The sequence below is a fragment of the Engraulis encrasicolus genome, chromosome 23 (genome assembly GCF_034702125.1).
Source record: "Engraulis encrasicolus isolate BLACKSEA-1 chromosome 23, IST_EnEncr_1.0, whole genome shotgun sequence".
In the NCBI taxonomy this organism is placed as follows: Eukaryota; Metazoa; Chordata; class Actinopteri; order Clupeiformes; family Engraulidae; genus Engraulis; species Engraulis encrasicolus.
The window spans coordinates 15,264,832-15,276,865 of record NC_085879.1 but is presented as its reverse complement, the minus strand read 5'-3'; the positions used below and the strand labels follow the sequence as shown (position 1 = coordinate 15,276,865).

Sequence of the window (12,034 nt, the reverse complement as noted above, 5' to 3'; positions counted from 1 at the left end):
ATCACAATTCAAAAAGTGTCCTAATTCCGTCTATATTGAGGTTTGTAGATTGCGGAAGCACCCCACCCACAGAACAATGTATTAGCCAAAACTGAGGTCCACTGATACTATCCAAGATACACTGATACCATTCTGCTGGTGGACCAGCAGTATCGCGGGTATGGAACTCAACTTGCCCTCAGGCTCCATCACAAATGCCTGCCTAGTATTCAGGGGAAGAAAACCTTAGGCCCGACAATGTCAACCCAACTGAACCTCCATCCCTTCTGTCTGTTCACTGGTAGCCTATTATTATTATTATTATTATTATTATTTAGTAAAGAGAGATATACTCCACGCTCCTGCACTTCACAATCTGGTGCATCACGGGAAAGGACTTGATAAAACCAGGGAAAGAAAGGAATCACTGGAGCATCTTCAGATGTGGAAATTAACTTGTTTTATTGGGCAAGCGCCAAGACTAACGTTTCAACGTTCCCACGTCTTCTTCATAGTAAATGCTTGCCCAATAAAACAAGTTAATTTCCACATCTGAAGATGCTCCGGTGATTCCTTTCTTTCCCTGTATTATTATTATTATTATTATTATTTATCCGTAGTAGTAGTTGTTGTTGTAGTAGTAGGAGGAGTATTATCAGATATAAGCGAACATAGGGAATTGACTTTGGGTGTCTGTAATAGCAAGTACAAAGTAGTACAAAAAACATCCCAATCATGATACTTGCAGCACCATCAAATAAGATTGCAAAAGCATAGTTTATCAGGATGGTGTCATTATATGGGGATGTTGTTCATCCTCTTGTATTGTTGCTCTTTAAGTGAAGTAGTGGGGCGCACATCCAAGACGCAGGTGCGGGACAAAAAAAAATGCTCTTAATCAGATTTGACTCAAGATAGACAAACGTCATACTTAGGCCTATTTGTAGGAAGTGTCACATGATATATCAGTCAAGTTCAGATTAGATAAACCTAATTCAAAAAAGTGCATCCCAAGGTATTTAGAGATATTAACACATATTAACAAATATCTTTAGTATGTTACACCAGTCTTTGCCAAATGTACAAACATATTTGCAAAATATTTACATTAACTATATATACACACACTTTTGACATTTTTAAGCATGATAAGGTACTACGGATATCTATACAGTTAAAGGGTTGTTTTTTATCCAGGAGACTACAAAACAGCATCATGTTAAAACCTTCATTGCAGTCTTTACCCACTTCCAAAGGACAAACAGTAGAACAAAAATAATGTTGATTAACCCATTGATGCCTAAGGCACCTGCAAAAAAGGGTGCTGAATGCCTGAGCCCTTACATAAAAATATGCACTAAGTTGCATTTAAACACTAAGATCCTCATCTTTCATTAGAATGTGTTCATTCATCTCAAATAGATATTTGTTAAATAAAGTTGTCTCAAATGTCATGAGCCTGAATGTTGCATAATGCAGCTCCAAGCGCCTGGGCCAATGTTGCACAACGCAACATCAGGTATCGATGGGTTAAAGACATTCAGTTGTTTGTGTGTTTTCTTTTCTTTCTTTTTTTGTATACACACAATTAGCAAACAGTCACTAAACCTGTTACGAGAATGGGCTGATACTGAGGTCCTCATTCATGCCCCTTGGTGGCATGGTGTAAATCCAATACAGCTCACGTTTGAGAAGTAAGTTGTCAATATTGCCCCACCTCCTGGGCATTTTTACCATCTCAATTCCCATGTATTTTAGAGCAGACACATTATGATGGGCCACTTTAAAATGGACTGCCACTGAACTTTTCATGTCCATGGTGCGCATTGCACATGTGCTCTGCTATCCTGGTCTTAAGTGCCCTCATGGTCTTCCCCACGTAGGCCAGGCCACATCGGGCATTTAAGCTCATGAATCATATTCTTTGTGAGACAGGATATGATACCCTTAATGGCATTTTTTACCAGTATGAGGGTGATTTTAAAAAGTGAGTTTTACTGGTGAAGTTACATTGTTGGCAGTTTTCACATTTAGTTGCTACTTGGATGTTACTTAAAGTGTGTCGGGGGAGGAGGTGGGGGTAAATCCGCCCTTACCAGCATGTTCCGAAGGTTTGGTTGCCTCTTTGGTTTGGTTGTAGTGTGTTTGGGGGAAATCTTTTTAAAGCTTGGGTCAGAGTCAATGATGTGCCAATGTCTTTTTTACACTCTGTTCAATGTCCTTGGCAATTGGGGAGTACTGTACACAACATGATATTCTGTATTGCATTTTTTGTTTGTTCTCCTTTTCAAGCATTGATCTTAGGATATGTTATTAAAACGGTCAGCAGCTTGTCTAATCCATTGATCCTTGTAGCCTCTTTCTTTGGACCTGTTTTTCAAAACCTGACAACAAAGGTCATAGGTATGCTTCAGAACATTCACGTATTCGCAAAAAATGCTGAGCAACAGGTCTGAGTTTGTATAAATGGTTGAAAGGGACAAAATGTGAAAATGCCCTAAAAGCAATGGAAATTCCAAGCTTCAATGAGGAAATAGATTGTGCACATTTTTGTGATTGTTTTTAGTTTTGCGTGGTTTTATCTGTAGGGAATATAGTGTTATATAGGCCTCTATGTGCATGTATGTAGGTTATGTAAATACTGACAACAATTGGAAAATACTATGTTCTTTGATATTGCTGTTGTATTTTGTGAATGATCACTGTCTTATACATGGGTTTCCCATGTCTTTGCAAACAATTCCTCTCTGCGCCTACCTGGCTGCACACTGTTCTACCTCTGATTGTTGAAAACTGCTGTCATGCAAAAAGTGCGCTCACGTGATTGGCTCCTTGCCATTTTGCCCCTCCTCACATCACAAATGTTTGTAAACAGAAAACACATCTATGCCGTGAACAATGCGAGAGGTGGGCCAAAGCTTTTGGTAATACTCTTTGATTGGCAGCTTTCTAGTGCTGGGAGCTGTGTGAGAGGCGGGCTTAGTAATGTGGAGAGCTTCAAGTCTAATTGTCTAATTGCCAGCACCTGGCCTTTGCTTCACCCTAAACAAAGCCACTACTCCATTCTTTTCTGCTACTGCCCTGAAGAAGGTACTCATGCCAGTACATGTGGCCTTTGTTTTTAATATGTCCATGTAGGACTTTATTTTTGATTCTTTTAAATTTTAATTTTAATTTGGAGTGCCATAGTCAGAGATTTTCTCATTTTTTTGACGACACCAAACGTCAGCTCTGAAGTCCTCTGAACTTGCAGTGGGGGGGCTTTTTGCATGTCAGGTTTTTTTGTGTTACTGATATACAAGATGTGTTGGTTTCACTGACATATGACTACCTGTCATTGATATTCCAAGATGGAGGATTATGAGGAAACCATCTCATTTTTAGGAGAGTGGGGTCCTTTTCAAAGACTTATTTATATTGTATTGAGTCTAGGTGCCATTCAGAATGGATACACGACCCTATCAATGGTCTTTGTGGCGGATACTCCTCCTCATCACTGCAGAGTTCCATCCCTGAACAGCAGCTATGGAGGACTGGGCTACAATCTGTCCATCCCGACTGAGGAGCTGAAAGGGGAGACCATCCTGAGTCGCTGCAGACGCTACACTGAACAGGAAGACTCTGACTCTGCCTACAGCAATGACACAGAGGGCTGTGTGGATGGCTGGGTGTTCAGCAAAGAGAGATATGTGTCCACTATTGTCACTGAGGTGAGTCTAAATGGCCTCAAATTCCCTACTAGTGTGAGCTAAAGCCTAAGGCAGTGTTTCCCAACCAGGGGTACGTGTACCACTAGGGGTACGCGAGCCCTCTTGCAGGAGGTACTTGGAAAAATGTAATTTGAGCAAATGCATGGAGCATGGAGCACACTAGAGGATAGAGGAAACCATATAGAACAGGAGTTATGGGGTACTCATGGCACAGCAAAATGGCTTAGGGGGTACACGAGACAAAAAAGGTTGGGAAACACTGGCCTAAGGCACCACACACACACAGGACTTTTGTTTTCCAGTGTAAAGCATGCAATGGAATAGTGTAAAGAAATAATCCTACCAACATGAGTTAATCAACATAAATTTGTGCTGCGTTGCAGTCCTTCAAACACTTGACATGTGCAGGCCCCTGTCACCTTTCAGAATTTTGCTTCCTGCCACTTAGAGCTACTATAGCCCACAGTGTGCAATATGCCAGTCAAACCATTAAATGCCTGCAGTTATTATGAACATTTTTTGATGATGGGAAGCAAGCACTTCCTCACAAATCATCCCTTTGCCACATGAATATGCACTAAAATCCTGGATGGTGTTTTTTAATAAATATCTCGAATATGACTTGTTTGCCGTACACATTAGGCTATATATTTTCATATTATATTCTATTTCATGCAGTATCATTCAGCATTTGGATGAAAACAAATATATAATAATTGTGATTTCACCAAGAATGCTTAGTGCATTTATTTGTTTGATACATGATTACCACTTTGTCTTCCACAGTGGAATCTGGTGTGTGATGATGCATGGAAGGCTCCCTTTACATTAAGTGTCTTCTTCTTTGGAATGCTGGTTGGATCTTTTTGCTCAGGAATTTTGTCAGACAGGTGAGGCACCTCAATGGTTGGGCCGGACATGCGCCGCGCTTACACCGGGCTCCTGTGTGCAAGGCATGATAATGTTAGAATTAAAGAATCTTTGTCCGCGCCGTTGGTGTGTATGCGCCGTAACCCAAACTGACATGATTTCATTCATGTGCACATGCATTGATCATGAGATTAATCTGCACTGTATCTGTCAGTGAAGTTTACTTGGGTGCATGTATTTGCTGAAATCAATTATTGACTTCGTGCATGGCCTTATGTAAGGGTCCCAGATCTATCTAAAGTTGAAGAGTTCAGATGCAAAACCCCCGAAGTGCCTTTTCAAAAAATAATCTTAATTCATTTTTATTTAAAACAAAGCTATCAAAAATGCATATTTTTTATTGTATTTATGTAATATAACTATTTATATGTATTATCGAGTACATGAATGTAAACCAAACCAACAACGGGGTTCTCTAAAAATATAGAAGTGCAGGTCTTCAGAAATGGAGGTAGGGGGTTTTGCATCTGAACTCTTCAGTTGCTTCCCTGGAGGTAGGCATCCTAAAAATGACTGGATGAACTTGTCTGACAGGGAGCTCACTCTAGCCTGGGCGAAAGCCAACTGTTGACTCTTGAAGGCTCCCGAAAGAAGCAATCTGTAGGCTATGGAAACCCCCACTGTTGAACACTCTATTGCAACTTCATTCAGTCACGTCGAACAAAGAAGCAACCTAGTTGCTCCGTAGTAGGCTAGAAACACCACGTATGAAAACTGATGTGCAATGAAACAGAATTAATTTAATGCTTGTGAAATGATTAATGTGCATTATGAAGATTTTTTTGCATTCTACGTGTTTATATTTCTCCCGTCAAAACGGCTTCTCACATGGAGGCTTGGAACTTCCAACATGGCTTCATGGGAATGGTGACATAATAGCTAGGCCTATTTGCCATTTTGAAAAAATGGGTCAATAATGCCGCAAGCACACACAATTAGACACACAATTCCTCGACAACTCATTCCTTGGTCAAGGACTGGAGTCACTTTAGACAATCGGAAATTGGTCAAGCAATTCTTTAGAGTAGACTACTTGTAGAAACTGGCGACAGAAAAGCCATGGTGATTTTTAAAGTGCGTGGGTGGGGAACATGTACAGCTCCAGGCCACTTTATTAGAATAGCATGAAAGAGTTGATTTATTTCCATAATTCCATCAATAATGTTAAACTGTCATGGATTATAGATTATAGATTTCCATGCCACGTTTTGGTGCACTCAATAGTTTAATTTTAATTGACCAGAAATAAAACCCCATTCATTTTCAATGGGGTTTCATTTCTGGTGATTTCAAATTAAACTGGTGAATTGGCACCAAAACGTGGCATGGAAATCTACAGGGTATATTGAAGAGTGAAGTGTGGGTCACCAGGTCAACAAACAAGAACAGCTGACAGAAAAACATCAAGAATATCTGGGCTTCCATAACTCCAATGCACTGTTTCTGCCATTGACTTCAATGTTAAACGCATCATGGCAGTTATTAAGACAGAGAGAGTCCTAACCCAGTATTGAACATTGCATGTTATGTAGAAAGTGCCAAATTTCAACTGATTTGATGTGACCTGAATTTTGCTGAAAAAAAATGAGATTTTTATTACAATATTCTAATGTTGCGAATTCACCAATTCATGGGTTTTTTGAGCTGGAAGGCCAAAATATGTAAAAACAAACAATTGAATGATTGGAATAGTGAAAAAAAACTGGGCCATGAATCTTAGGATGCCTGCAATTTTTAATAAGTCTATTTTTCACTTGAGCATGTTCTTAAGTCATTCCAGTTCTTTCATTAGTATAACCCCCTGCAGTGTCAGCACGACACTACGAGGGAAATGTTCTATCACATTTAAATCTAGTGCCTTATGTTCCTATCTTGACTCTTGCCAGATGAATTCGTTCCGCCTTGCTCCACGAACTTGTATCTGGAGCCAGTGTTGGGCTCTCAAAAACTTGCAGAAATGCGCTAAATTCCACCCAATTTCAACATATTACATTGATTTCAATATTTTCCCCGTTTTTACCCGCAGACGGCCATCCCAAGCAGCCCAATTGGGCGGGTAACCGCCACTGTCTGGAGCTGTGCCTTATGTGTAGGTGTGCAAAGGCATGGTTTTATTTTATTTTTAAATCCTTGGACGTGACAGGGGAAACACCTTTTATTTTCTTGAGGTGTTACTTAAATACTCTAAAATGGAATTGACAATACAGAATCAATGTTGATGAGTGAGTTATTGTCTGAAAACACTGCCACGTTTCACTTATTTCTTCCCTTCTCCACTATGTTGAAACTGACTACGCCACACCTCTGTCAGCTCACAAAGATGAGCAGAAATACACAATGGTCTGGCGAGAGTCAGCCAATTTATTTCCCTAGATTTAACTAAAAATTGCATTACATATGAAGAGCTCAGATGTAAAACTCTAAAGCCATACAAAAATCTGCATTAAAAAATTGCATTTTCACCCAAGTAATCTTCATCACAAAGTCTCTTAAATATCATTATTAAGTACATGTAAAACATGTAATAATAATATATATATATATAATAAAATTTGAGAACATTTACAGAAATACTACCTATTTCTGTTAACTCAACTCTTGCAATGCACTTAGAATGTTCTGCATCTGAACCAGTCATATGCAGTCAAATGTGACTTGATAATAGTACGACAACCACATTGGGATAATTGAAGATAAAGGACATGTGGGACGACATGGGGCCTAATTCTGAGGCTAAAATATCATAAATGTGTGAGTGTAGTTGTGGGAAGATGGGGGTGAGAGAATATGGGCATGTTCTGTTTGTAGGCCAAAGACACAAAAGGAAGGGCCCCTCTCTTAGGTCTACCATGAGCAACATCAACTCAGTCATGATTCCCTAAACTGCCAAATTTTCCATCTCCGCTGATAGGACACCGATACTCCAACGCAACAAAAGTAACTTTTGTACACACAAGTTTTACTCGAATGTTTTTGATCCCTTGATCGTCTCTTCCCAGGTATGGCAGGAAGATCACCTTCATCTCTGCTAAGGCAATGGTGATCCTCCTCAGCTTACTCCTGCCTTTCTCCAACAGCTGGGAAATGTTCTGTGTGATTTACTGTCTTCTAGGAGTAGTGACCATCACCAGCTACGGCCTTGGCATAGTACTAGGTAGGTCTGTATATGGTGATGCATGTCAAGTGCTTTCATGACAGTTTGAGTCTTTATCATAATTCTTTACATATGGCAATTGCAGAACAAAACATTAAACTGTTTAACTCTTGGATTCCTGTGATTTCCCCCCCCCCCCTCCTCTAACTGTTCAGGCTCAGAGCTCCTCAGTAAATCAGCACGTGAGAGTTTTGGGACCCTGGGGTACGGCCTGTGCTACTCTGCTGGCTATACCATTCTACCCCTATTTGCGTACTTAATGCGGGATCGGAGGACACTGCAGATAGGACTGTCTCTGGTGGGATGCCTATACATCCCCTTTTTTTGGTAGGTGCAGACTATGAGAAACTGTAATGAATATGGCGTATCAGCGAAGTTTGACACACAAAAATAAATGACCTATTATTGAACTGACATGAAGGAATCCACACAATGTGCATATGCAAAATAAATGCCACGTCGTGAACAGTTTTTGACGAAATGGCTATATTTTGATCATGTATTTCAGTTCTGATCACTGAATAACCAAAATCGCACAAAAGGTGAGCATTCGTGAAAATAATAACAAGAACAACAACAATCAAGACAGGAATGTGTTTTGGTTATCAGCCAATGGGACCTACAAAATGTAATATTACATTATAGGTACTTCTAGTACTCCTTCAAGTGACCTGTTTTTGTCAGTTATAGAGTAAAGACTACACTCCTCAGTAGCTCTAGTCTACAGTACCGTAACCACCGTCTTGTATACCATCAGTCCGCCACGAATGGCAACTGCCACGCTGGAGCGAGTTTGTCCTTTTCACACAGTCTGATTTCTCATCCCATATGTTTTCCCCACAGGTACATTACAAGTTTTACCATTATAAGAATTAATCAAGTCTGGCGTAGCCTTTAGTTAATGCATTGCTCTTTAAGAATGGTACTTGATATAAGCATACTGGCCCTCATTTATCAAACTTGCGTGGAAACCATCGCAGAAATGAGCGCAGATCTCATCGTACGACGAAGCTCACGTGAGATTTACTAAACATGTGTACCTCTCCAATCCCATCGTAAGAGCGAGCGGCTGTTGATAAATCCAACGTCTGAAAACCAAAACCTGGCCCTCGTTTATCAAAGCAGCGTACGACGAGAATCATACGTACGTTGTACGTACGTTATTTTTCTACGACCAGTTGGTATTTATCAAATCTCATCGTAAGCGCAGGAAAGATGAAATCCTACGACTGCTCTCAGACGGTGTACGCCGTTTTCAAGTTGGACTTGAGATGACTATGATCACCAACTTGAGCAGCAGTTGTAGCGCAACAACTCATCATAAATATGTGGCCTACATAATTACAAAATGTTTTTACATTGTATATTTTGGCTATAAGCCAACGTCTACCTGTTTGAATTGGTGCACCCTTCCTGGGAGCGCTGCGTTAATTTGGCATAGGAACAAGAGACTTCTAATTTGTGATTTGACGTGATGTGTGAATATTTGTGCAATATAGGCCTACAGCCGCATATTATTCAGTTGTGGGATCAATGACCGACGTCCCTTCTTTTTAACAGCTGGGAGTTCATGCGCACATCAATCAATAGCCTACAGACAGTAGCCTAATAATCTCCCGGTTGAGTTTCGACGTGTGATCGCACACAACTACTATCCGAATATAGGCTACACCACGTGTGTGTCCTATAACATTTTATAGTCGTCCACTCCATAGGTGGTAAAAGGGCTATCCGGTCGAAGGACTGGAGCGCTGGAGAGAAGCAGGGCGCACATGAGCGTGAGAAGGACAGCGCACTGGACATAAACAACTCTCCTTCCCCAACCAATTGTTTGGGCACTGTTTGTTGGCCAGTTTCACGTAGGACCCTTTTTTTGACCTATTTTACAAAAGATAATCATATTTAATGTTCATATATTTAAATATTTCAATAATATTCATTAAAAAATATCTTCCTTATGTCTACTGTAGTCAATCAAACATTTCATTGTAGGCTAACCATCAGTATTTGGAAATCAATATCTACCCCTTCCATATTGAGAACCGAAACACTGTTGACTACAGCTGTTGATTATTTCCACGTGTTATTTTGTTGTCTACCTCGCGTAAAGCCTAAATTCAAGCTGTCAATCAACCAGAAACGTGGATGTTTTAGACGGTTTGCGTCTCTCCATGTCGCAAACTCAGGGGTGCGGTCTCCTTCCCGCCAGTTTAGAGAAGGTGTGATTATTTTAATTACGATGGTTTTCAGACGATGGATTTATCAACTGCCGCTCGCTCTTACGATGAGATTGGAGAGGTACACATGTTTAGTAAATCTCACGTAAGCCTCGTCGTACGACAAGATCTGCGCTCATTTCTGCGATGGTTTCTAAGCAAGTTTGATAAATGAGGGCCACTGTGTTTCTGTTCCCCTCAGGTTCATCCCAGAGTCCCCCCGCTGGCTCATCACTCAGGGCCGGTTGCAGGAGGCAGAGGCCATCATTCGAGCTGCTGCCAAGAGGAACGGCATCAAGCCACCAGAGACTATCTTCCAGCTGGAGCATAACGCCGACACTGAGGTGACGCAGCAGATGCCAAAATACACATAGCATAATGAATCTGATCTCTCTACTGAAATACAATAGATATCTTTCTTATCATGGAGGAAACATCTGTTTGGGTGTACTCCTGTATGTTTGTCCGTTCCACGCACAACTCTAACACCACTCCACCAAATGATCTACAATTTGTAGGGGGACTTTCCAATGGTATGACAGTGTGAAGTGTAAAGTGTCACACTGTTAGGACATAACATGGCAACATAAAATACCAAAGGCAATTGATTTACTGTAACTAATTCCCATTGTCTTTTGTCACTTGGCACTCTGGGTATAATGACTCTAATAAGTATTTGATCCCTTGATGATTTTGTTGTTTCCCCAACTAATAAAGACATGGTCAGTATACAATTTTAAACATGGGTATATTTTAGCATGTAGAGACAGAAAAGCAAAAAGAAAAATCAGAAAATAACTTTAAAGAATATACTATTGTAACTGATTTGCATTTCATTGAGGGAAATACATATTTGACCCATCTAGCCAAAGACGACAAAGAACTTGGTGGCCTTGTTTTCAGTGAAGTTGCCTTGTGTCTTGACAAACCATAATATTACTACTTTCATGCATGATGGTGAGGAGGCTGTGTAGCCCATGTTTTAAAAATGCTGTTGTGCATATATTTAGGCTAGTGTTGATGCATCGAAGTGAGAGGTCCCTGATGAAGACTGTGAAGTCGAAACAATATCCTTTTTGTTTTCTTTTATTATTTCATGGCTGGATTATAAGTGTGCGGACCTCTCACTTCGAAACTACAGTTGGCCTTTGACCTGCGCCTGCACAGTCTTCACCTTCAACTAGTTTCTGATGTATGCCTGCTGTTCTAATAAAATTCTATACATTATTGTTTTTTTTGTCTTGTTACCTTTCACCTGATTTCATCCACTTCTACAATAAGTCTGGCCTTGCCATACACCAGCTTCCACTCGAGTTCTCATTATTATTGACCTATGGGGCACCTAAGTCATGCCTGTTGTAAGGATGTATAAGGGCAATATTCAGTTACTACCAATAGGTGGCGCTTGATGACCATGGAATGTTTGGAGGTGCAGTATTACCCAGTGCAGTCTGTGTTGTATCTCAGAGTGGAAGACTACGTTCCCATGACAAGCTGTGTTAGTTATCTCCGAGGCCGCTAACGTGTATGTTTTATTATTGACCTTCTTATATAAAAGTACAAACTCGGCATCAGTGTTTTCGTGGTTTATTTATTACAAGTTACCACATATTTTTGGCGACGAGGTGAAACTGGAGTTTGTTTTCCCGTTTGTTTTGTTGTTAGCGTTATCTAGTCAAGTGTCAGCTAGTTTAGGCGGCAAGACTGGCTATGAGTGAAACCGGTGGAGACCAACGACAAGAACCAGCTATCGCAGAGGAACGAGGGGTTGTCGAGAGGAACAGAGCGCCCGTTGCTGTTGAAAGAGGACAGGGAGAAGGACAACGACCTGTGCAGATCATGGCAACGTTCGGGACAGTCGGTGAATATGTGGAGGGAGACGAGGATTGGACTGAGTATGAGGAAAGGTTGGGACACTTTTTCAATGCTAATGGAATTACTGAAGAGGCTAGGAAGCGCTCGATTCTCCTGAGTGTGTGTGGGGCGAGGACGTACAAGCTGATACGGAACTTGGCTACACCACGGAAACCAGGTGAAATTCCATA

General features: G+C 40.7%; 1 protein-coding gene across 1 annotated transcript in view; it reads left to right on the top strand.

The window, feature by feature from the left end:
- Positions 1–3,148: 3,148 nt before the first annotated feature.
- The window catches only part of LOC134440294 (organic cation/carnitine transporter 2-like), a 69,099-nt gene continuing 60,213 nt past the window's right edge, over positions 3,149–12,034 (top strand). The window contains exons 1-5 of the mRNA XM_063190313.1: positions 3,149–3,689; positions 4,476–4,579; positions 7,619–7,773; positions 7,929–8,100; positions 10,192–10,333. Coding sequence (XP_063046383.1) covers positions 3,330–3,689; positions 4,476–4,579; positions 7,619–7,773; positions 7,929–8,100; positions 10,192–10,333 — 933 coding nt within the window. The 5' untranslated portion in view covers positions 3,149–3,329. The remainder of the gene's footprint in view (positions 3,690–4,475; positions 4,580–7,618; positions 7,774–7,928; positions 8,101–10,191; positions 10,334–12,034) is intronic.